General features: G+C 38.4%; 1 protein-coding gene across 10 annotated transcripts in view; it reads left to right on the top strand.

The window, feature by feature from the left end:
- The window catches only part of APAF1 (apoptotic peptidase activating factor 1), a 131,336-nt gene that overhangs the window by 41,350 nt on the left and 63,382 nt on the right, over positions 1-26,604 (top strand). For 9 of the 10 annotated variants that reach the window (XR_016394816.1, XR_016394817.1, XR_016394815.1 and 6 more), the window contains 7 exons: positions 2,330-2,455; positions 11,093-11,254; positions 14,760-14,888; positions 17,513-17,638; positions 21,874-21,993; positions 24,026-24,142; positions 25,811-25,936. Coding sequence is in view for 6 of the 10 variants with exons in the window: in XM_089920008.1 (XP_089776134.1) it covers positions 2,330-2,455; positions 11,093-11,254; positions 14,760-14,888; positions 17,513-17,638; positions 21,874-21,993; positions 24,026-24,142; positions 25,811-25,936 (906 nt within the window). In the remaining 4 variants the exon portion in view is untranslated. The remainder of the gene's footprint in view (positions 1-2,329; positions 2,456-11,092; positions 11,255-14,759; positions 14,889-17,512; positions 17,639-21,873; positions 21,994-24,025; positions 24,143-25,810; positions 25,937-26,604) is intronic. The other variant, XM_089920009.1, reaches the window with a different exon arrangement.

Below are 26,604 nucleotides of genomic sequence, written 5' to 3' on the forward strand. Positions count from 1 at the left end.
GTGCAAGCTCAGTAGTTGTGGCGCACAGGCTTAGTTGCTTCGCGGCATGTGGGATCTTCCCGGACCAGGGCTTGAACCTGTGTCCCCTGCATTGGCAGGCGGATTCTTAACCACTGTACCACCAGGGAAACCTGGTCAACAGTTTTGAATAAGGACAAGTTTTACTTTAAGACTGGTCATTCCACACTTGCATTTCCATGAGGACTATTAGGACTTACCTCTTGTGCTTTTTTTTTTTTTAAAAATCTGATTTTATTGTATTCTTTCAAGTCCTGGATCCTATGTCCTATGCAAGGGTTCTATTCTCTTATTTTTATAAACTTTAAGTTCTTTTTTTAAAAAAAATTATTTATTTATTTCTTTGGCTGTGTTGGGTCTTTGTTGCTGTGCGTGGGCTTTCTCCAGTTATGGCGAGCAGGGGCTACTCTTCATTGAGGTGCGCGGGCTTCTCATTGCGGTGGCTTCTCTTGTTGCAGAGCACGGGCTCTAGGGTGTGTGGGCTTCAGTATTTGTGGCTCGTGGGCTCTAGAGTGCAGGCTCAGTAGTTGTGGTGTACAGGCTTATTTGGTTCGCGGCATGTGGGATCTTCCAGGACCAGGGCTTGAACCCATGTCCCCCACATTGGCAGATGGATTCTTAACTACTGCGCCACCAGGGAAGTCACACATCTTGTGCTTTTTTTTTTTTTAAATTTTGGCTGCGTTGGGTCTTTGTTGCTGTGCACAGGCTTTATCTAGTTGCAGAGGGCGGGGGCTGCTCTTTGGTGCATGTGCGGGCTTCTCATTGCGGTGGCTTCTCTCCTTGCGGAGCACAGGCTCTAGGCGTGTGGGCTTCAGTAGTTGTGGTGCATGGGCTCAGTAGTTGTGGCTTGCAGGCTCTAGAGCCCAGGCTCAGTAGTTGTGGCGTACAGGCTTAGTTGCTGTGTGGCATGTGGGATCTTCCTGGACCAGGGCTCGAACCCGTGTCCCCTGCATTGGCAGGCGGATTCTTAACCACTGCGCCTCCAGGGAAGCCCTTCTTGTGCTTTTTGAACTGAGAGAAGCCAATGAAAAGATGTAAATTTGATGCTGCTCCCATGTAATTTGCATTATCTGCAGAATGGGGTTTATCTGGGACTGGGATGAAAGAAGCTAGGGATGGAGTTGGACATAAAGAACAGGACTTAACTCACTGATCATTTCCAAAGGATTTTTATTAAGATTAATTTTGGGAGGTAAATGATTTCTTCTGTGTTTAATCTAATTTGCATAAATCCCCCTTGCCCATTTTATTTACGTTTTTTATACTTTTCAAACATACCCCAAAGGAGAGAGAATAGTAACTCTCGTGGTGTCCATTGTCTAGCTCCAACAATTGTCAACATTTGCCAGTTGTATTTTATTCCCCCACCACCTCCCATTTTTTTGGATTAGAGCATTTTATAGCAAATCCCAGGTAACATATCATTTCACCCAGAATACTTAAGCATGTATCTCTGAGGTCTAAAACATAAATACCATGCCATTATCATACCTAACATAATAAACAGTAATTTCGTAATATACCTCGTCCATGTTCTTTTTTCCTTATTAGTCTCAAAGCATATCTTTCTACCATATATTTATTGGAGTCAGAATCCAAACTTCAAGTGGCATTTGGTTGATATGTCTCTTAAATCTTTTATTCTTTAAATGTTCCCCTTCCCGTCTATCTCTTTTTTTATGCCATTGATTTGTTAGAAAAATTGAGTCATTTATCCTGTGGAATGTCCCACCTTCTGGATTTGGTTGATTGTTTCCAGGAAGGGTTGTTTAACTTGCTCTTCTAATCCCTTATGTTTCCCGTCAAATGTATTTATATCTATCTTTGCAGTCTTTGTATTTTTGAGTCATTTTTTAAGAGCGTTAATAGATTTTATCCTAGTTAGTAGACTCTAGGTTTGCATAGGAAATCTTAGAAATGACTATTTTTGGAGTTGGATAACTTAGCATCTAAAAAAATTGGGCAGTTTATTTTACATATTACTTGTTATACAGCTGAGTAAAATAATAATGATTTCAAACTACTTTGTTAAAATAAGCAGTAATTGTTTAGATAGTTTAGTGCTCAGACTGAAGCCTAGATAAACCTTCAAGTCCCTTAGTAGATTTAGGTGCTGATCTAAGGACTGCCGCATTACTTGTTAATCACAAGTTCACCTTTGTGTTTGACACCTTTGTCAAACTGTGAATGGAACGCTTCCTGTAACTGAAAAAGCTTAATTGGGAGGGAAGGAAGAACTTCACATGATTTCTAACTTTTCCCCATTCAGTGCTAGTTTTTCAGTTATCTTTTTATCTTTCTCAAATAGCTCTGGGCTCTGAATCAAAAAGAATGTCGAAATACCATGTTTGGCCATACAAATTCAGTCAATCACTGCAGATTTTCACCAGATGATAAGCTTTTGGCTAGTTGTTCAGCTGATGGAACATTAAAGGTATGCTTTTGTTCATTGTTAAAATGGGTTGTAAATAATTTTATTGTTTTACGGAAAGAGGTTTCTGTTTTTCACATTTCTACAGAAAGCTTCTTCCTTCAACTTCCAGGAGCATATTTAATATAACTGTAATTGGTTGTCATAATGATTGCTTATTAATGGTTTACTACCTTATGCTTTAAAGTTCATATAATTTTAATTCTTAATTTTTAAGTATGTATTTCGTTTATGGTTTCATAAAATCTTTTGAGATCTATGGGATCAAATTTGTAAAGGTCCTGCTTTTATTTATCATTCATTTATTCTGCCTTTTATGTTCCTGTATTCCTGTTTTTGTGAAATCTTATGGGGGAAAACTCAGAGCTAGGGAAAAAAGCTTATTCAGCCTCCTGAAATTTATAGTCTTTAAAAAAACTGAATTCTTCTTCCTTAAATCTCCACCTTACTTCTCAATAAGAACCTATGCCACTTTGCCACTTTCTTTTTTCTTTTTTTTTCTTTTTTTTTTAGCAGTACGCGGGCCTCTCCCGTTGTGGAGCACAGGCTCTGGACGCGCAGGCTCAGCGGCTGTGGCTCACGGGCCCAGCCGCTCTGCGGCATGTGGGATCTTCCCGGACCGGGGCACGAACCCGTGTCCCCTGCATCGGCAGGTGGACTCTCAACCACTGCGCCACCAGGGAAGCCCCCTATGCCACTTTCTTATTTCTCTCTCCTGTCATTCTGGTCTCCTGTTTATTGATTCTCCTTTCTTTGGTGTTAAATCTTGACTTCCTCATCTCTTGGTCTACCTTTTCCCCTCCTATTCTGTAGCATTTGCTCTGGTTCATGCTGTTACACCCTCATGTGTGATAGCAGCCTTCTAAGCTATACTCCTCATCCTTCCTTATCCCAATATGTAGCTGCTAGATTAACTCTCTACCTCTGTTTTCATCTTGCCGTTTTTAGCTGGAACACAAATGTACCAAATTCTAAACTGTGGTAAACCCAGGCTCATCAGGCACACCTCTAAGGCTCTTCACTTTCCATCATTCTGCTACCTCTGATCCTGTCCAGTACATTAATTGTCACTTCTGGGCAAGATAATTTTGGGGGCTTATTTCAGCTACTGTCCCTATATATGTTTCATTAGTCTTTTTTGGAATTTTTTTTGCCTCCAATTCACTTGTCTGTAGTTTTTAATGACCCTCAAAACTTTATAAATTTAAAAAATAAATGCAAAGCCTTCTTTAGAAGGTGTTCTCTTATGACATCCATCCATCTGGTTCTGAGAACAAATATATACATATTTACTATATACCTGTATCTATATATATCGATAGATGGAAGCTGCTTGGTCTTCTGATTTCCACTTATAAATTTGTTATAGGAATTTTATGGGTAGAATTCTACTTGATATAATTTCCTGACATCTAGTAGATGTTGGAGCATTCTTAGAATATTCAGCCAAATGGATCTGGCCTCTATGACATATTCTCTACAAATATCAAATATCTGTCTCTTCTTTGGGATGACCATATCAGAGGATTTTTTGGAGGCTCAGTGAAGGCAACCTCTTCTGAAAGATTCTTCTAGTCCTATGAGCTTGTTATTTCTTGGTTTTTATTAAGTGAATGACTTCAGAAGGCATTTTATATCTCAAGGAAGGTTCTCCTTTTACCTTATCTCCATTGCTAATGCAAGTTCTGGGAAGATTCCATTATTATTAGTTTGCTTAATGTTGAAGAAAGTTGTGAAACCAGGCCATTTATCTGTTCTACAAGTTTGAGCTGTGTAACTCTACTGGGCCTTCTTTGCTGCCATTTGTTTCCCGAACTGAATTCACCATAGTGCCTGTTCCAAACCTTTTCTGCTGTTCTTAAGCCCCTAACAATGTCACTGTATCTCTTTCATTCTATGGAGATAACCTTACCTCATACCTATTCAGAAGGTTGACACCACCCAAGAGCTCCCTGCCATGTGCCCTCTCAAAAATTGCCATAAAAAGTCTCTACTCCCCTTTTTTTCTCATCTCAGTGCCCAGGAAGTCCTCTGCTTGTGCCTACTGTTCCTTTTTTTCCTTCTTCCCCTGAGACCTTGCCTCATTGGTTATTTCCTCTTGATGTTGCATCTTTAGTTTTTTTTCTCTTTTGAATCCTTTCCCACAGCCTACAGATGTTCTTGGCCCTTCCTAAGCATTATAAAACCAAAAAGTGAAAAACCTTTGATTCTTCCTTGATTGTGTTATCCTCTGAAAGAGTAATTCAGTTTTTCTTTTTGACTAGACCTTTATGACTAGACTTCTTAAGTCACCTATACTTGCCTCAACCTTCTGACTACTTATCCACTACTTAACCCTTTTTTAGCCTGGTCCTGTCTTCCCTGTATTCCCTTGAAGGGTAAAATCCAGTTTTATTTTGTTTTCATTATTTTTGTTGTAAAATCTAATGCTCTTTGGATGAGTGTGGAATCCGGTATTTTTCTTTATCCAGTCCTTATTCTTTTGGTTGTATTACACCCCCTTCTGTTTCCTTTTTGAAACTCATTTGACATCAGTGTTTTCTTCTTTCTCTTTCTCTAACCTCTTCTTTAACTCTTTTTCCTGCCCATTAAAATATAGCTGTTTCCTGAAGATTCTAATCTTGACTACCTACCTCCATCACCTTTCTTCCATCTCAGTTCAGCGGGTCTTGTGGCTTCAGTTCTTCTCCCTTCTGTGAGTGACTTTCAGATGTGTTCTCTCCAGCCCTCATTTCTCTTATGTGCTGTGTCCTGCATCTTTAACTGCCTGCTCACTGCTGTCACTTAGATAATATGCCGGACCTCAAACTTACTGTGCTCCAAACTGAACTCTTCATTTTTTCTTCCCCAAACTTCCTATATGTTTCAGGGTTTTGATTAGATCAGTGTTCAGGATTTTTACATCATTGTGACTGATCACAGTTGGGCCATGTAGTATATGATGATTTTTTTCCCCCTTTCCTGTACAACACTTTGTTTTCTTTGGGATTAAAGATGTTGTATATTTAACAGTGAAGCTTTGTTTTTTTATTTGTTTATTTTTTTTTAAAGGTTGACATTTATTTTTTAATTTTTAAAATTTATTTATTATTTATTTATTTTTGGCTGCATTGGGTCTTCATTGCTGCGCACAGGCTTTCTCTAGTTGCGGCCAGTGGGGGCTACTCTTTGTTGTGAAGCGCCGGCTTCTCACTGCAGTGGCTTCTCGTGTTGTGGAGCACGGGCTCTGGGTGCGGGCTTCAGTAGTTGTGGCTTGCGGGCTCTAGAGCACAGGCTCAGGAGTTGTGGCTCATGGGCTTAGTTGCTCCGTGGCATGTGAGATCTTCCCGGACCAGGGCTCGAACCCGTTTCCCCTGCATTGGCAGGCGGATTCTTAACCACTGCACCACCAGGGAAGCCCAAAGGTTGACATTTATTTATTTAAATTTATTTATTTTGGCTGAGCCAGGTCTTAGTTGCAGCACACGGACTTATTTGTTGTGCATGCGAACTCTTAATTGCGACAGGCATGCGGGATCTAGTTCCCCAGCCAGGGATTGAACTCGGGCCCCCTACACTGGACCACCAGGGAAGTCCCCCTATTATTTTTTAAATGTGCATACCACTAATTCACCTTCAAACTATCCCTTGCCTAAGTTCTTTCTTAAATAATTTAAATGTATCAGGTATTTGATTTGACATTTTCTTTTCTTAGAAATAACTTTCTTAGAGGGTTCTACCTTGCTCCATTATGATTGGTGGTACTATTCCCAGTGTTCAGCTGCCATCCTGGGAGTTCCTTTTGCTTTTTTCTTGAGTTGAAACCCTTGTTTCCTGAATTTCTTGGTTTACCCTCTCCGCTTGGTGGAAAATCTCCTCTAGCTTTCTAAGAAAGAATCTCTGGGATGTAAATTTTTGAGAACTTGTCTGTCTAAAAGTGTCTTTCTTCTAGCTTCATACTTAATTTATATATATATATATATATATATATATATATATATATTTTTTTTTTTTTTTTTTTTTTTTTTGGCGGTATGTGGGCCTCTCACTGTTGTGGCCTCTCCCATTGCGGAGCACAGGCTCCAGACGTGCAGGCTCAGCGGCCATGGCTCATGGGCCCAGCCGCTCCGCGGCATGTGGGATCTTCCTGGACCGGGGCACGAACCCATGTCCCCTGCATCAGCAGGCGGATTCTCAACCACTGCGCCACCAAGGAAACCCATTAATTTATATTTTTGACTGCATACAGAAGAAAGTAATTTTTCCTTAGAATTTTGGAGACATTGCTTGCTCTCTTGTCTTCTAGCTTCCAAAGTTTCTCTTGAGATGTTTGATGCCATTCTGATTCGTATGTGATCTATTTTCCTGTCTTGAAACTTTTAAGATGTTTTTTTATTCCCAGTATTTTAAAAAATTAATGATAATGTGCCTTGGTGTCGGTTTGTCTTCATTTATTGTGTTTGACACTCGATAGCCTCTTTCAATTTGGAAATTCATGTCCTTCAGTTCTGGAGGTTTCCTTTTATTATTTGACTTATTCTTCTCTAGTTTCTCTTTCTAGAATGTCTATTAGGGATGTTTTCTTATTTTTCTTTTTTCTTCGTCCATTTGTCCTACTTTTTGGAAGATTTATTTCGCTTTATTTTTCACTCCTTCTATTGTGTTTTTAATTTCTGCTATCATATTTTTAAGTGTACCCATTCTTATGATCAGTTTCCTTTTTAATATTATTCTTTTTTCGTGGGTACAGTATCTTTTATCTTTTTGTGGGTATTAGTAATAGTTTTTTTTTAAGTTTTCATATTCTTTTATAGTTGCTATTTTTTCTGTTTGTTGGTTTTGGCTTCTGTCTGCACTTGAGAGCTATATCTTACTTGCCTGATCCTTGGATATGTGCTCATGCTTAAAGAGTGCAGCACTGGGACTTCCCTGGTGGCGTAGTGGTTAAGAATCCTCCTGCCAGTGCAGGCGACGCGGGTTCGAGCCCTGGTCCGGGAAGATTCCACATGCCGCAGAGCAGCTAAGCGTGTGTGCCATAACTACTGAGCTTGCGCTCTAGAGCCCATGAGCCACAACTACTGAGCCCGTGTACCACAGCTACTGAAGCCCACATGCCCTAGAGCTGGTGGTGCTCTGCAACAAAGGGCAGCCACCACAATGAGAAGCCCGTGTACCACAATGAAGAGTAGCCCCCGCTCGCTGCAACTAGAGAAAGACTGTGCACAACAATGAAGCCCCAACACAGCCAAAAATAAATAATAAGGGACAAACAAACACATTTAAAGAGTGCAGCACCAAAAAACTGATAGGAAATTGTGAACTTATTTATAGTGGGTTTCCCTATAGTGTTATCTGGCTGTCATATTTTGATGGTGAACTCCTAATGTCAGACTCTTTAAATCTTTTGTCTTGATCTGGTGGGGTATTCAGAGAAAAATCTTCAGTCCCCTTCCTGTAGGGTATAAGGCTGGCTGGCAAGTTCTACGAAGATATCTAGGCAGAGATCTCAATACTTGGAATATAGACTTTCTCTTAAATTCCCTATTTTCAGAATGGTGACCCTGCTCTCAACTGTGTTGGGTGTAGATTAACCCTCTTTTCTTCAGCCAGAGTAGGGCAATCTGGATGGCAGAGTAGCGGAAGGGATTTCAAGGGACTTTCGATGATTCCTCCTGTGTTAGCTCCATCTTTACTGGAAGGTGCTAGGCCCAACACTTCCTGAGCCTTTTGGGGGTTCTCTGGTGTGAATTGGGCTACTTCTTGGCTTTCTCCACTGTGAGCTCAGGATTCAATTTTAAGGAGTCCCCTTATCACTTGTCTTTTTTCTTTCTAGCCTTTATAGTTTTGTCGCTCTAATATCTTCCTCCATTCTCCTTTACTTTGTGAATTATGCCTAGAGAGAAAAATTCTCTTTACTGTTGTTTTACGTGGGTTTTGGGAGGGTGTGGAGATGAATGTATGTGTTCTATCTTCAGAACCCTGTTTCTTTCAGTAACACTATTGTCTCTACTCACTTGTGCTTGAAACATGGGAATAATTTGTCTTTTCACTTAAAATATATTTATTGATCATTTATTGAGTACTTACTATGTGCCAGATTCTGTACTAGGCATCTGGTTTTCTTTTTTTTTGTGGTACGCAGGCCTCTCACTGTTGTGGCCTCTCCCGTTGCGGAGCACAGACTCCGGACGCGCAGGCCCAGCGGCCGTTGCTCACGGGCCCAGCTGCTCTGCGGCATGTGGGATCTTCCCGGACCGGGGCATGAACCCGTGTCCCCTGCATCGGCAGGCGGACTCTCAACCACTGTGCCACCAGGGAAGCCCTAGGCATTTGGTTTTTAAACACTTAAAAAAAAAAGTATAGTTCCTGGCTTGAAGTTGTTCAGGGTCTAGCTGGGAAGAAAGGTAAGTGAATAGGCAAACCATGAAAATGGTAAAAATATGTGGAGGGGGCTCAGAGCAGGCAGTGGCTCTGTCAGGGAGTGTGTAGGCTCCTGCTGCTGCACCCAGACTGCACTTTTCTCCCTTTTCATTGTCTGTGCTTTTCCATTTTGTTCTTTAGCTTATGGTGACCCCTTAGCCTAGACTCTCTGGTATTTTTTGGTATTGAAATCCATCTTAAGTCCATCTTAAGTTGTCCATCTTAAGTTGGTATAACGTAGGCTGATCTTCTGGGAGGAGAGTGAGGTGGCCCCCTCTGCAAAAAGTGTTTCCTCAAGCCCATGGCTCTGGTAAAGCACTCCCACTGTGCTGTATCTTTTCCTCTCAGTTGACACATCTGGCATATCTTGTGTTAGAGTCATTTATATGTTTGTCTTACCTCCTTTACTGGCCTATAAACTCCTTGAGAGTAGTGTCTATATCTGATTCACTTATATAATCTCGAAGTGACTAGCATCGTGGTTAATAAATGTGTTCAAGATGATAAACCTTTGCTGTGTCCCTTCAAATTGAACTCAAAACTCAAAAGAAAAACAATTTAAAAGTCTTCAGGGACAGGATTTTGATTTCAGGTATGGGTATCAGAATATGATTGTAGAGCACTAACAGCAGGGGACAGACATTGCTGCACTCTTGGTAAGAACTGCTGTGTTTGTGGCAGCTTTTACTGTTAAGCCAGTATCGTTGGCTGGTTTGCACTGATACAGTGACGTTTACTAAGCAGAGGTCTTGCAAAATGATTCTGGATAAGAGCATTTCAAGGTCAAAGTCTTGTAAAGCTTTTATTTTCCGAGAGGATGAAGAACCATAAAATTATTTTCTGTCCCAAATGGCTCTGTAATCTTCTAAGTGTTTTATAGCATATCATGTTGATAAGCATGTGTTTTTAAGGCATTGATGATAAACTGTTTCAAATTGTGAGTTTTATTTAAAAATTGCCATTTGAACCACACAAGGACCAGGGTGCACATGGGCCTTGGATACAGTGCAGTGACTTGCTCAAAATGAAATGCTGGTATTTACTTGGTCCCTCAGTATGTGGAATTTCATCACTCCTTGGATAGTGGCTAAGGTCAGGTCCACATGCAGAAGATGTAGTTTAGATAGATGTAGTGAAATTGGATTGTGTTAGTTTTCTTTTTCTTTCTTAAATCCAGGCAATGATTGCTTTGTTTTTAGTATTAAGAGGGAAACAGAGTGTGATTTCTCATATAATCTGACTGATGTGACTGAAGCTTCTGGCACTGATGTTCAGATTTTCTCTCTTCAGTGTCAAGGAGGGCTAACTACTTTAGATGTCTCTTTTGGTTCATCCAGTTTACCTATAGTTATTGCAAGGGGAAAGGTTTTGGTTTTGGCTGTATTTCTAGTGTACATAATCTTTAAACTCAAGAGAGATTTAAATGTGTGCCTGGCCAGTCAAATCGGGTTTTACCCTGGGAGCTGTGCTTTGGAAGCTGAGTTAAAGCCTGAGAAGCAGCTTTTTTTTGTTTTTAAATCCTTTTCCTTGGCCAACCCTTGGTCTGTGTATGGCAGCCATTATCATTCTGTGGAACTGGGACACTGCTCAAGGCCCAGGGGAGTGAAGATGGATCTTCTTTAAGGCCTTTGTCATTTGGGCTGCTCAGGTGGCTCTGTTAGCGAGCGAGGTTTGGTCTTTCGTATCCCATTCCTCAGGATCCAGTTGTTTTAGAGCCCTGTCTGACCCCACCAAGCACACAAGGTGGCTTGCTTCCTTTCAGCATATTTTTGTTTTCTATTTTCAGGGACTTCCTTATGTCTCTGATGCTCTGCTAGGTTATAACTCAGCTTGGGCTGGGTCCTGTGTGTAGTGTCTGTGCTGTGCATGTGAAGCAAACCTCATGCTTGGCCCAGCAGAGGGCAGCCGTGGCAAGTCGTGAGTCTCTTCTTTCTTCCACGCTCATTCTTGCTGTCAACACCTGATCTTTAGCCTCCTCCACACCATGCAAGGCTCTTTTAACATTTTGTGTAGTTTTACATTCTGCATTTTGGACAGTGCTCTTAAGTTTTTTCTTTTTAGGAAGGTGCTGAATGAAACTGGAATACTTAATTTAAAAGCCTTATGAAAAGTTATGCATAATTAAAAATAAGTCATTAGATGAACTGAATAATTTGTGTGACATTTAGGCCTGGTGGAATTCTAGAGGTGTGATTTGAGATCAAAACAAACTTAAACTTTTTTTATTTTTGTAATTTGAAGCTTTGGGATGTGAAATCAGCAAACGAGAGGAAGAGCATTAATGTGAAGCAGTTCTTCCTAAATTCAGAGGAGCCTCAAGAGGATATGGAAGTGATAGTGAAATGCTGTTCATGGTCTGCTGATGGTGCTAGGATAATGGTGGCAGCAAAAAATAAAGTCTTTGTAAGTACCAGTATTTTAAAAAGCCAAAATTAAAAAGCCAAATTTAGTCTAATTTAAAGAAAATTGAAACATCTAATTGATTTTTGCATTTTATACTGTTTATTGATATAAAGTATAGCTGAACGAGTTTGGGCAGATGCTCTAACCTCCTATAGTTCTCAGAACTATGCTTCAGGGAATGTCCATAGGCCTTGTGAGGAAAGGTCTCCATGGTCATAGGTTTGGGAAATATTATGTATTACTTTCCACTATTAGAGGTACTTCAGTGTGTACAAACATATTTAAGGACTCCGGAGTCCTACAATAAAGAAACAATTTATGTTGTTTAACCAGTGTTTCTCAAATTTATCTAAAATATGGATGGAATGCTTTCTGCATTACTCTCCCCCCTTTCCCCCATTTGAAATACATTGATTTTCGAAGTTATTTCTTAGCTGTAAAATTTTATGATTTGGTGACTGAGAGAAATACTTAACAACTGAAGAAGTTTGTGAAATTTCTATGAAGTAAATGAGGAAGATATGCAAAGAAAGGTAAATGGCAAAGAAATGTTTCTTCTTTATTCAAGTGATAGTTTACATTTGTAGTATTCAGAGTGCTCTTACGTATAATTTCTTTTGATATAAATATACAAAGGGCACAGCAGATTGCAATAGCCCTATGATAATAATGAGGCAGCTGAGGTTCAGAGCAGCCAAATAATGTATCCAAAGTTACACAGTGATTTGGAGAGCTGGGTCTTCTAATTTGGGGCACAGTGCCATTCCATTCTGATGGTAATTTTAAAGACTTAAATAAGAGATATTACAAGTTTATTCTGTTTTATTTTAAGCTTTATTGAGGTATAATCGACATATTATAAAATATTTAAAGTGTATAACGTGATGATTTGATAAACGTATACTGTGAAGAGATTCCTCCCATCAAACCAATTAACACGTGTCAGCTCATGTATTTGCCTTTTTTTCTTTTTCTTTCTTTTTTTTTTTGTTGAAAACATTTAAGTTCTACTCTCTTATACTATGCAATGTTATCAACTATAGTCACCATTTTATACATTAGATCCTCAGACCTTATTTATCTTATAACTAAAAGTTTGTATCCTTTTATCAACCTCTCCCTATTTCCCCCACCCAAGAGATTACAGTTTTAAAGAACACAGTTGAAATATACATATAGTTGGGGCCTTCCCTGGTGGCTGCGGAGCAACTAAGCCCGTGCGCCACAACGACTGAGCCTGCACTCTACAGCCCGCGATCCACAACTGCTAAAGCCTGTGTGCCACAACTACTGAAGCCTGCGCACCTAGAGCCCATGCTCTGTAACAAGAGAAGCCATCACAATGAGAAGCCTGCGCACCGCAACCAGAGAAAGCCTGCGCACAGCAACCAAGACCCAGTGCAGCCAAAAATAAATAAATTAATAAAATAAATCGAAAAAAATATATACATATAGTTGTATAAAAACTGAGGGGCCATTTATATTATTATTATTATTGATCTAGTAGTTATGACCCTTGGATCTTGGTTGCTTATAGGTTTTTACCCCTTTAGTAGGAAACCAAAGAAAAATATCTCCTTTTGTCTTTAAGTATGTTAAAGTCTGTAAGAATAGAAAGGAACCACTACATTTACAAGATGTGAAGATTTGTAAAATTTGCCATTTTAACCATTTTAAAATACACAATTCAGTGGCATTAATTACATTCACAATCTTGTGCAGATATCACTACTTTTACAAAATTTTTTCATTGTCCCAAGCAGAAACACTGTAACCAATAAGCAGTAACTCCCTATTCTCTCTCTTCAGCCCCTGGTACCTCTAATCTAAACTATGAATTTGCCTTTTCCAGATATTTCATATAAGTGGAGTCGTACAATATTGATCCTTTTGGGTATGGCTCATTTCATTTAGCATAACATTTTCAAGGTTCATTCATGTTGTAGCATGTGTTAGAACTTCATTTCTTTTTATGGCTGAGTAATAATCTTATATGGATATACTGTATTTTGTTTATCCATTCATCTGTTGTTGGGTTGTTTTCACCTTTTGGCTATTGTGAATAATGCCACAAGAACTAGTGTACAAGTATCTGTTTGAGTCCCTGCTTTCAGTTCTTCTGTGTATATACCTAGGAGTAGAATTTCTGGGTCGTATGGTAATTTTATACTGGGCTTTTTGAGGAACCACCAGACCTTTCCATAGTGGCTATACCATTTTCTGTTCCCACTAGTAGTGTACAAGGATTCCAATTTCTTTACATCCTGCCAACACTTGCTTTTTTCCATTATTAAAAATTATAACTGTCATATTAGGTGTAAAGTGACATCTCATTATGGTTTGGTTTGCATTCCCCTAAGGACTAATGGTGTTGAGCAAAATTTGAATGTTTAAAATTATCTGTCCAGTGAGAGAGGAAAATAATTTTATATTGTGTGAAATGGTTTCCTGTTTTAAAAATCTATAGGCCAACTCTTTATTTTACCATGCTAAAATAAAGCTACCCTAAGATTACCCTTTACTACATACAGATTCCAGTTCTTACTCTTCGGTCTCTCTATTCTTTTCCTCTATTTCTTTCCAATTCTCTTGTGTTATTAGCCCACTCCTATTATTAGGTCTTTTTGCTACCCAATAATTGGGACAGCTGCCTATTCTGTACTTGCCAAGTTTCCTCTATGACTGTCAGCCACTAATTTTTAAGAACAACTTGTCCTGGGAAGCATTTTAAGTATGATTTCCTTTCATTTATTGTTGGCCCCTGATGCTATGCTGCTTACCGTCTATGTGTGCTCACAGGGCTATGCATTCACAAAACATTTTCATGGCTTCCACTGGAAACTTTTTTTTTCCTTCCTGAAGACTATGGCTTGGCCTTAAATCATTATACTGTATATTGGTATAAATGTTTTTATCATTTGGCAAAAACTTTGGAAGAGTATATTCATCATGTAAACATCTTTCAAAAATTGAAATGAAGTTTGAATTACTCAAAAATAGCTTTTTTTGGTTCAAAAATGGGAAAATGATTGATAATGGAGTAATTTAGGCTCTGAAGAGAAATAGAACTGAACTAATTTCATTTTAGTAAGCCTCTGCCCTATATTATTTTGATCATCTTCATTTATGAGTAGTATTTTCTCTTTTGAATAAACGAGCATTAGGGAGAACTGTTCTGTATATTAATTTGGCTAGTCCATTCATGTATTCACAAAGGTTTCATTTCTCCCTAGGCTAGCATGATCATCTGTGATAAGTTTTCCTTTATAGGAAACATGTTGCAGGATGAGCAGTATTTAAAAAGTATATGTATATTAATTTATATCTTTTTAAAGAGTTAATAATTTTGCCAATTATCAGTAATTGTAGTATTTTTTTTAGGACTTATACTCTATGTTTGAAATGGGAGGGTATTCTTTTTGAAATAAATTTAGATTCACTTTGGGTATAGCTTATCTTTTAACATATTTACTTTTATAGATATCTCTCTATTTTATGTTGACAGCTGTTTGACATTCACACCAGTGGCCTGTTGGCAGAAATCCACACAGGCCATCATAGCACTGTCCAGTACTGTGACTTCTCCCCCCATAACCATTTGGCAGTGGTGGCTTTGCCCCAGTACTGCGTGGAGGTGAGTAGTTGAAGTTACTCTGTGAAGTCTGGGTCTTCAGAGGTACAAGGATGACAAAGAATGGGTTGCTTAAAGCATTAACTGCTGAGGATGTTTGCTTGAGAAATTATAGAGTGTTTTCTTCATAGCATAATGACCTTTAGCTTTAGGATATTAAGCCGCATTAACAGCTTTAATACTTTAGCAGTGATTGAAGAATTGGTTTGACAGTAAACAGAGAATGACAGACAGCATCATTCACCAGGCATTTATCGAACAGTCAGTATGTGCCAAGGTCTGGGGAAACAATGGCATGACCATTGGTTTCCTAGGCAGAAACATGGCATCTCTTAAATATGGGCACAGACTCTTCTGTAAAAGAAACGATGAGAAATGAGTCCAGTTCACATTTCTTAGATCATTGAGAAAGGTAAGATGGAAGTTAAAATTAGAATTGGTTAACCTAGAATTTTCATTGCTAAGCACTAATGAATAAAATGATTTCTTGTTTATATTTATAATTTTGCCCTTAACCTGATGGATTTTATACTCAGTGTCTATACCTAGAAGAATTCTACCCAGTGAGTTGCTGTATTAATTTTTTCAAAAGCAATGAATTCCCTGATATTTTTTCTCCATAGATGGATTAGTTTTTCTAAGCTTTGTTACTACTCATTCCTTGAGTTTATCTTACCACCAAGTAATTTGAAGCCCCTTGTGATTACAGTCCAAGAAGATGGGTTTGGGCCTTTATTTGGAAAATAGGGAAATTCATTTGGTTCACAGGCTACCTTCAAAGGAAGCTTGACTATGGCAAGCACTTCTTCAGTGTTCTGAGCCTGTTTCATTGATTTTTTAGTGAGTTCACCAACCTTGCCCTATACATGAAGGTGTGGCTGGAGAGTGGCTGAGCTATATAGCCCTTCAGCATGGAGATACAAGCAAGATGAGAGTGAGTGGATAAGCTCTGTAAGCTCCTCCTAATTCTGAGTACAGCAGTGCAACTAACACTGAATAACTTCCCTGTGAGAATCTTCCCATTGGAAGCAGAGGCAGTGAGTGTGAATGAGCTCCAGTCCTGTTTGCAACAGTGGGAGAGAGTGGGTGCTGTGGGCAGTGTTCTGTTCAGCAGAGGCCTTGAATCGAAAGATTCAGAGCTACTAGGAGATCTCACACCTTACCCGTAGATCCTCAAGGTAGGCGTGCTTGGAAATTTCCCCTTCCTGGGTTTTGTCTGGATTTTAGGAGGAGTGGAGGAGCAGCCCTTCTTGTGGCCTTTCCTGTCACTTCTAAAATCCTTACCCCTTGCTATTCTTAAAAATCTCCTGGAAACATTGTCTTTCTTCTTGAAATATAGGGACTTAGTTTTGGAGGCTGTGAGTGACAAAGAAATGATGAGAGAGAGCAAGAAGGGAAGAGAAAGAAGGATTTTCAAGGGAGATTTTTCAGTTGTAGAACTACTTTCATTTCTGGCCTTTAGCTCTGTATGTCCCAGATTGGACTCCAGAGATAAGGCAGAGAAAATTTCACATAACGAGTTGGTAACCATAGAACTCACTGATTGAAAACTACTGGGCATGTGATGAAGTACTTGTTTTGTCCATGCTAGTTCTGAAATCATAAAGTAGGTCTGTAATTCAGAATGTAATGAGAGGAACTCAGGCACATATGGTACTTCATTAGACTGGAATATATTTGAGTAATTTGCAGCAGAACTCAGGACAAAATACAGCCAGGCTAGTGATAGACATTGACAATTTGTAATAAGCATGAATAACAGGAGAAGTATATACATGTACACTTAGCACATTCATTTGTTTTAGGGTTTTGCAGTCATTTGAAATGAGGATTAGATGACAGTGGAAAGTAAAATATGGAAACCACTTATGTTCATCCTATTATTTTTTTAGATTGATTTTTAAAAAATGGATAAAACGTTTGTATGACTCCAAATCAAAGCTTTATAATAAATTTTATTCAGGGAAGTCTGACTTTCATCCCTATCCCTTCCCTGCCACTCTCCCTTCCTACTTTACCTACTGAAGGTAACCGTTTTTGTCTTAACATCCTAATGTTTCTTTTTGCATGTATAAGCAGATATCTATATGTATAATATATAGCCTTATATATCCATCTATATATATATCACATCTCTAGAGTCACATTTTTTATCTCATTTAGTATAGCTTGCATATATATATATATATACACACACACACACACACACACACACACACACACAGAGAGAGAGAGAGAGAGAGAGAGAAACATATATACCCTTCTGCAGAAATGTATATACCATTCTTTGCTTTTTTGGTGTAAACAACATATCCCAGAGACTAGTCATTATCAGGGTGTTTTTCTCATTACTTTCTTAAGATTGCATATTATCCCATTTTGTGATTAATGCAGTTTATTCAGTTAGTTCCCTATTGATGGTCATTTGAGTTGTTTCCAGTTTTTTGCTGTTAAAAATAACAATGCAGTGAATAATCCACACAAATTATTTTGTATTTTTGCTAGTGTATTTTTGGGCTATATTCATGGAAGTGGAATTGCTGGATCATTCTTGCTATTTTTAATATTCTTGATCTATTCAAAATGCTTATGAATGTGATTTCCTATTTGTTGTGTTTATTCTGTAGTTGTGGAATATGGACTCATGTTTAAAAGTAGCTGATTGTAGAGGACATTTAAGTTGGGTCCATTGTGTGATGTTTTCTCCTGATGGATCATCATTTTTGACGTCTTCTGATGACCAGACAATCAGGGTGAGATATATTGAGATTTTCATTTTAGACATTTAATGATGGTAAGCTAAATCTCCTAGTTAAGAAATTGATGGGCAGCAGTATTGAGGGAAGTAAAACAGGAAACTGCTGGTTTCATATTTATCCTTGAAAAGAGCTATTATGTGGACTATAGCAGTCTCATTCATTCAGTACATGTTAATTGAGTGTTACCATGGTCCAGGTGCTGGAGAAGTCCAATGATTAAACTGTATTTTGGTTAATTTAAATATATTACATTTGAGTCCTCAGAGTAACTTTTGACTCTTTCCATTACCTTGAATTCCCAAATCCAATTACTTGCCAATTCTAATGGATTCTATTGATACCTTTCCATTTTCTATCATTTCTTTCTACTTTTCCATTTCAAGTTTAGGTGCTCATTAGCTGTTGCCTTTCTTGCATTAGTCTCTGCTACAAGTCTTTTCTTTCTTGGTTTTTTACATGCTGCTTGCAAGGTATATTCCTCATGTACAATACAGTCATGTAATTTTTTTTTTTTGGCCAAGTGGCTTGCAGGAGCTTAGTCCCCTAACCAGGGATCGAACCCATGCCCCCTGCAGTGGAAGCGTAGAGTCTTAACCCCTGGACCGCCAGGGAAGCCCCCAGTCATGTCATTTTTGCTCAAAACAGATAGTAGCTCCCTTGTCTACCAAAGTATTGGGTTGGCCAAAAAGTGCCTTTGGTTTTTGAGTAAAAATAAGACATATTTTTCATTTTCATCAAGAACTTTGTTGAACAACTTATTCACCCTTTCGTTCCACTACCTTCTGCCATTTTTCCAGGCAACTTCATAATTGCATCTTCCCAAAACTTTTTATCTTTTTGAGCAGAGAATTGTTCCAGGTGCCTTTTACAGTCTTCCAGGGAATTGAAATTTTTTCCATTAAGAGAATTTTGTAAAGACCTAAGTAAATGGAAATCCGAAGGTGCAACATCTGGTGAATACGCAGATGAATCAGAACTTCCCAGCCAAGCTGTAACAGTGTTTGCCTGGTCATCAAAGAAACATGTGGTCCTGCATTTTCCTGATGGAAGATTATGCGTTTTCTGTTGACTAAGTCTGGACGCTTTTCGTTGAGTGCTGCTTTGATTTGGTCTAATTGGGAGCAGTAATTCTTAGAATTAATCGTTTGGTTTTCCGGAAGGAGCTCATAATAGAGAACTCCCTTCCAATCCCACCATATATGCAACATCACCTTCTTTGGATGAAGACCAGCCTTTGGTGTGGTTGTTGGCGGTTCATTTCGTTTGCCCCACGATCTCTTCCGTTTCACGTTACTGTACAGTATCCACTTTTCATCGCCTGTCACAATTTGCTTTATTAATTAATTAATTAACATCTTTATTGGAGTATAATTGCTTTACAATGTTGTGTTAGTTTCTGCTGTGTAACCAAGTGAATCAGCTATACGTATACATATATCCCCATATCCCCTCCCTCTTGCGTCTCCCTCCCAACCTCCCTATTCCACCGCTCTAGGTGGTCACAAGGCACAGAGCTGATCTCCCTGTGCAATGCAGCTGCTTCCCACTAGCTATCTATTTTACATTTGGTAGTGTATATATGTCAATGCTACTCTCTCACTTCGTCCCAAATGGAACGTTTCAGTAGAGAATTGCATGTGGAAATATGATCAAGAAGGTTTTTTTCACTTATGTGGAACCCAAACATTAAAGCAGTGAACATATTCAAGCTGGTGCAGGTGATTTTCAGCGCTTGATTTGGATATTTTGAGTATGTCGGCTATCTCCCGCATGGTATAACGTTGATTGTTGTCAATTAATATCTCGATTTGATCGTTATGAACTTCAACTGGTATACCCGACTGTGGAGCATCATGCAGCAAGAAATCTCCAACACAAAACTTCGCAAACCATTTTTGACATGTTTGGTCTGTCACAGCACCTCCTCCATACACTGCACAAATCTTTTCTTTTGTGTTTCGGTTGCGTTCTTTTTTTAAAAATAAATTTATTTATTTATTTTTGGCTGTGTTGGGTCTTCCTTGCTGTGCACGGGCTTTCTCTAATTGCGGTGAGCAGGAGCTACTCTTCGTTGTGGTGCTTGGGCTTCTCATTGTGGTGGCTTCTCTTGTTGCGGAGTGTGGGCTCTAGGCACGTGGTCTTCAGTAGTTGCAGCACATGGGCTCAGTAGTTGTGGCTCACAGGCTCTAGAGCACAGGTTCAGTAGTTGTGGTGCATGGGCTTAGTTGCTCCGCGGAATGTGGGATCTTTCCGGACAAGGGCTCGAACCTGTGTCCCCTGCATTGGCAGGTAGATTCTCAACCACTGCGCCACCAGGGAAGCCCTTGGTTGCGTTTTTACCTTTTGAAATGATAAAGCATAATATGCCCAAAATGTTGCTTTTTTCTTCCATCTTCAATATTAAAATAGCTACACAAAAATTCACCAATTTTATAAGTCTTTTTTTTTAAATGCATGCTGATATGGCAGTTGTCACATATAGTCTAATAAAATTGTTTCGAATGAAGTTAAAGACAACTAAGTGCTACTAGAGCCATATTACGGAAAAAACTGAATGAACCTTTTGGCCAACCCAACAAATACGTACTCCAAAGTCTGCCATTAAACTTCTCTACAGTACAGCCTATTCTGTACCAGTCTGTCTTCTGTTTTATTCCTACAAGTAACCTACACTGAATTGCTCACATTTCCCCAAACACCCTGTACTTCCCTGCTTCTGTACTTTTGCTTATGTATTTTCTTTTTTTTTTTAAAGGTATTTTTAAAAAATATTTATTTTATTTATTTATTTTTGGCTGCGTTGAGTTTTTGTTGCTCTGCAGGGGCTTTCTCTAGTTGTGGTGAGCGGGGGCTGCTCTTCGTTGCAGTGCACGGGCTTCTCATTGCGGTGGCTTCTTTTGTTGCAGAGCACAGGCTCCAGGTGCTTGGGCTTCAGGAGCTGTGGCTTGCGGGCTCCGGAATGCAGGCTCAGCGCTCCGCGGCATGTGGGATCCTCCTGGACCAGGGCTCAAACCCGTGTCCCCTGCATTGGCAGGCGGATTCCCAACCACTGTGCCACCAGGGGAGCCCTATGTGTTTTCTTATGTTTGGAATAACCTACTTCTCTGTATCTCTCCTTGTCGAAAACCTAACAGCCCTACAAGTCCCCTCAAGCTTTCAGTGAAGTCTTTCCTAGTATTCCATTTGGGGAAATGTCTTTCTCCTTTAATGCTATGTGACTGTGTGTCATTTTCTTATGGTACTTATCAAATTGTGCCTTGAATTTAAGCACAGAGTTATTTTTTTTTAACATCTTTATTGGAGTATAGTTGCTTTACAGTGGTGTGTGAGTTTCTGCTGTATAACAAAGTGAATCAGCTATATGTATACATATATCCCCATAGCCCCTCCCTCTTGTGTCTCTCTCCCACCCTCCCTATCCCACCCCTCTAGGTGGTCACAAAGCACCCAGCTGATCTCCCAGCACAGAGTTATTTTAAAACTCTTTACCACTAATGCTTCACTGCCCCTCAGACTTGTTCACACATCTTAAATTATAAGCCCTTTGAGGCCGGAGACCCTGGTTTGTCCCTGTAGCATCTAATACAGTGTTTTGTACAAATTTGTGTTTAGCTAAAATTTGTTTAGTATTTACTGTATGCCAGACATTGGGCAAAGTACTGTGCCTGTGTTAATTTGCTATTTCTCATAGCAATCCTTTTTTGCAGCTGAGGAAACAGCCACAGAAAGGTTAAGTCAGTGCTGTTTAAAGTGCCGGTCTCAATAAGGTTGAGCCAGAATGTAAATCAATGCATTGCTTCCTTCATCAAGAAAGTCTTGTTTAAAAAAATCAACTGTATCATAAGCATACTGTTACCAGTGTGTTTAGTGATATAGCTGATTTGCTCCTTATCTTGGTATCAAGCAGTGAGAAACAGCAGGAGGTCCTTATCTTTGAGCAGCACCAGGTTAAGTAATCTGCCCAAAGTCACAACTTTCAGTAGAACTAGAATTCATACTAAGGCATTTTGATTCTAGCATTCATTACTCTTAATAATAACTGCTTCTTCCTATACTATGTAATTAATAAATTTTTATTGTTGAATTATAATCTAATTGAAAATTTTCTAGCATTATAGGCATTTGGAGAGTGAAGTATGATTGTATATTGTTGTTAACACTAAGACTTGTCTTTGCATTATTTCAGAGAATGCAGTTATCTTACTTTAGTATTTTAATTTCTCATTCAGCTCTGGGAGACAAAGAAAGTATGTAAGAACTCTGCTATAGCGTTAAAGCAAGAAATAGATGTTGTGTTTCAAGAAAATGAAGTGATGGTTCTTGCAGTTGATGATATAAAACGTCTGCAAGTGAGTATTTTTTAGAAAATAGTTGGAAAAAGTGTTTTGATTGAACTCTCAATTCAAAATTTTTCTTGTTTGTTTTTGGACTTGATCATGCGTAATTGTATAGTATCTAACAGATGATCAGTAGGTATCAGTTTTATAAATATGTGGGTCTTGAGCTGAGGCTCACATATGCTAGTATTTAGAATTAAACAAGGTGATACCTTGCTTTACCTCATTCCTCTCCTGTTAGTAACTGGAAGACAGGGAGCAAGAACATGTGAGAGAATGAGATGAGATAATGGAATGGAACTAGAGTGAAGAGAGAAATGGAATAGAGGAGAGGGAAATAGAGGGAGCACGCACATGAAAGGTGTAAAATGTAGCAAGAGCTTGAGACAGACTGACAGGGTAGGATGGAGCTTAACAAGTTCTAAAGCTGCAAAGCTCAGCTTGATGTAGTAGAGGGAATAGTGACTGTTCACTGAGGAGACCAAGGTACAAGTTCAAGCTTTATCATCAGCCAGTTCTGTGATGTTGAGTAAATAGCATCACTTCTCTGAAACTCACTTTCTTCACCTGTAAGGTCCTTCTCATTTTCAAAAATCTGTAAGCTGCTTTATAGGGTCAAGGTGGAATCCAAACTCAGGAAGCAGAGATCTGGGAATAAATTGTCTATGGCGTGTGGTAATTTCTTCTCGTCTGCTGTGTGGGTCAGAGTCAAGCTGTGAGACTCCTCTAAATATGGCTTGTTTTGTATTTTACAAGTTTTACTATTGTCCTGAATGTGTCGATGAGGAGCTCCTAATGCCCTGTATTTCTGGGATGAATTGGGATGTGGAATTGAATGTGATTTCCTCATTACTGATTTTTAGCAGACTGATTCTTCCACTTGGGGGTTTTTTCCACTACAGCTTTCTTGTCAGGTTCAATGCTTATATTACCTTTATTAAATTTGTGCAACCTTTCTTTAATAGTTGTCATAACTGAGACTTCAAGAAGTCATCTGACTATAAAAGTATTTTATTCTATGTCATTGATTGTGGGAGAGTTTAGAGGACAGTTAAACTGACAAGTAATAGTTCCATTTAAGTGAACATACATTTTTTAGTCACTACTTAAAAAAGTATGGAAATTGATTTTTGAGGGAAAGAAGATAATCACCTTTTAGTAATTCAGTCTTCATTTTGAATGTCTAATAGATCAGAACATGCCGGGTAAAATATTGTAAAGGAAAAGCTATCTTGATTGATTGACCCTATAATCTTTGTACGTGAAATGAAGGTGACTGCTTATTTCGTATTGAAAAATAATTCAAGACTTTTAGGTTGTAATTGAAGTTAGAGAGATAGATCTGACAGTTTATTTAAGATTGAGAAATATTTTCCCAGGTCACATGTTTTAGTTGAGTGATAAGGTATTTTTATTAGTGGGATTTTAAAGAATAATCATTAGTTTGGGTACAGGTTATGAAACTTGGTACTCTTAGTCTATGCATTACAACCCAAATTGTGCTAATGGGTTGTTCTCCAATGCCTCCTCCTCCCAAAAGAAAAAGCGGAAAAAAATCTTAATTTATACTGTTTGGTGAGTAATTTGGAGGATATAAAACCCATTTTAATTTTAATTTGTCTTTTTATGTAATGTCTGTCTCAGTCGTGTTTCACCAAACCCCTTGAAAAATATCAGGGAAGTGTATTTTAATAAACGATAGCCCTATTAAAATGGGCTTTGTGAAGAAATGGGAAACAGTGTGGAGCTAGCTGTGGGATTGCAAATCAGACAGATGTGTCTCAGGTGGTGGGCACAGCAGCTGCTTTTTAAACCTTTTAAAGCTTGTTTTATTTTACGAAAATGTATATGAACCACAAAAGTGAAATGAAACGAAAGTGTGAAGTGCTAAATGCAGCTGCTGAGAATAGAATAGGGTTTTGTTGTTCCCCCGGGAGCTCTCATTGGTTGTATTCATTTTAATTTTTTCAGTTGAAGTCTCTGTTCTAAAGAAGAAAAACTGCTCTTACAGTCTAATACTTGATTGTGACTTATTTTTCATTAGCTCCTTAATGGAAACACAGGTCAGATTGAGTATCTGACTGAAGCTCAAGTGAGTTGCTGTTGCTTAAGTCCACATCTTCAGTACCTTGCATTTGGAGGCGAAGATGGAGCCATTCGGGTATTCAGTTCTCTTCTGCAGAGGCATTCTGTGCAGTATAGTTTTTATTTAAAATTAATGATACACCTGGCATTGTAGACTTATATACTAAATAAATCTTTCTATGATAATTAGTCATTCCTCTGTTAGATTAAAAATAATCTTACAATCCTATTAGTTGTATATTTTTCATATTGCTTTTATTATTCTTTCTCATACTTTTTGTCTTTTTGTGTTCCTTATTCTCTGCCCAGTTGTCTTGCTGTTCTCCAAATATATCAAACACTCTCAGAGATTTAGCTAACTATGCAAAGAGCATTTTTTCTCTTCTTAGAAACTTGGCCATTTAGGGGTGTAAGTTGTTTCCATGTTGGTTCTGATCAGGTTCATCGGGAATATCAGTGCAGGTGCCTTATGTTTACCTATTTCACCAGTCCTCGCTGTTCTACTTTTGGTATTAGAAGTACACCAGTTTACCACCTGAAATCCTTAATTTATCAAATAAGATCAAATAAATAAAAATAAAATCAGCTTGTAAGGATAAAAAGACAGTATAATAAAAATCATTTTGGAAAAAAGTGATTTCATCACAAGTGAAATTCATCACAAAAGCACATTTTCTGTAGCTACATAATAGTTTTTAAAAGAATATTGACTCCTTTTCTCACTTGAGCTTTTTGGAATTGTTTCTTAATTTATTAATTATGCCACTGGCCACATTTATTTTACTTTGGATTCATTGTCGTAAGGAATTACACAAATGTTCTCCAGTCCATATTGCCCTACAAAGAGGAGTTTTTTTTACCTTTCAGCTTTATTGAGATATAATTGACATACAGCACTGTATAAGTTTGAGGTATACAGCATAATTATTTGACTTACATCATGAAATGGTTATCATAGTAAGTTTAGTGAACATCCACCATCTCATGTAGACACAAAATCAAAGAAACAGAAAAATATTTTTCCTTTTGATGAGAACACTTAGGATTTACGCTCAGTAACTTTCATGTAGAGTATACAGCAGTGTTAATTATATTTATCGTGTTGTACATTACATCCCTAGTGCTTACTTAGTACATATTTACTTTTTTTGGTGTGAGTTTATTTGAAAGCCTTTTTGACATAGTTGTTATTTTTTGAGTTCTTTTCTACTTTCTTATTCTCTGTATTTGGCATATTAATCTTTAGCCCTTTCAAGTCTCCTCAGTGTACTGCCTCCCAGCCTGCTCGTATGCTCTTTTCCTTTACCTGTCTCCCTCATCATCCTTTATCTTGCATTGTCTCTGTGTTGTTTAATAAAGAGCTTGCCTTGTCTCTCATCCAGGATTTTTTTCTTTCTTCCTTCTCATCCATCTTAAATGTCATTTTCTTTTTGGAGGCTGAGCTCAGACTGCTACTTGTGTGATGAATTGGGTGGTTGAATTCTCAAGAAGGACCACTGGTTCCTACTGCCATCTGGTCATTCCAGTGAATGTTTTATTTTAGGGTGTGTATGTGTGTGTGTGCATAGATGTGCATGTCTGTATTTGTGCCGTTCATTTGTGTATCTTTAGTTAAACTGAAAGCACTGAGATGGAAATTCTATACCCTTCTGTAGTCTAGTTTCGATTTAATATTTTGGGGTTGTAATGCCTGGGTGTTGCTGAATTTCTTCGTATTAATTTTCTCTGGTTTTTTACTTTGAAGATTTTAGAAATCCTAAACAACAGAATCTTCCAATCCAGGACTGGGCACAAGAACACTGTACGGCACATCCAGTTCACAGCTGATGCAAAGACTCTTATCTCAAGCTCTGATGACTCTGCAATTCAGGTGAGAGGGAGGTTGAACTTCTTCAGGTGAGAGGGAGGTTGAACTTCTAACATACATAATGCTGACTCTAATGAAGGGACACTTTGATTATGCCTCAAATCTGATATGTATTTTAAACTTTCAGATCAGGTTATTTTGGGCTTCCCTTTAGATTATGCACATGGGCGTAAATGAAACCCATATTTTTCTGTGAGTGAGGCAGGCAGTTTGACTCAGAACCCTCTAGTGGGAGATTCTTTATTTTGAAAATGAAGCATTCATTTGAATTCTCCCACCTGCCTTCATATTTGAATCAATAAATATACTTTTTGCCACATTTATGTTATTTCTGTTTTACTTTACAGTAGTAAAATCTAATTGAAATAATTTCATTCTTTCTTTAAGAGTAAGATGTTTACTACAGGGATAAAATCCTGTGAAAAAAGAATAGTTTACCATAACGAAGGATTATGGATCTAGAGGCCTTAAGCCTACTGTATGTTCTTTTATTTTTTAATTTTTTAAACATCTTTATTGAGGTATAATTCTTTTACAGTGGTGTGTTAGTTTCTGCTTTATAACAAAGTGAATCAGCTATACATATACACACATCCCCATATCTCCTCTGTCTTGCGTCTCCCTCCCACTCTTCCTATCCCAGCCCTCTAGGTGGTCACAAAGCACCGAGC

The sequence above is a fragment of the Delphinapterus leucas genome, chromosome 11, assembly GCF_059928025.1.
Source record: "Delphinapterus leucas isolate spDelLeu-1000000601 "Yukka" chromosome 11, BTC_Dleu_Yukka2, whole genome shotgun sequence".
NCBI lineage: Eukaryota > Metazoa > Chordata > Mammalia > Artiodactyla > Monodontidae > Delphinapterus > Delphinapterus leucas.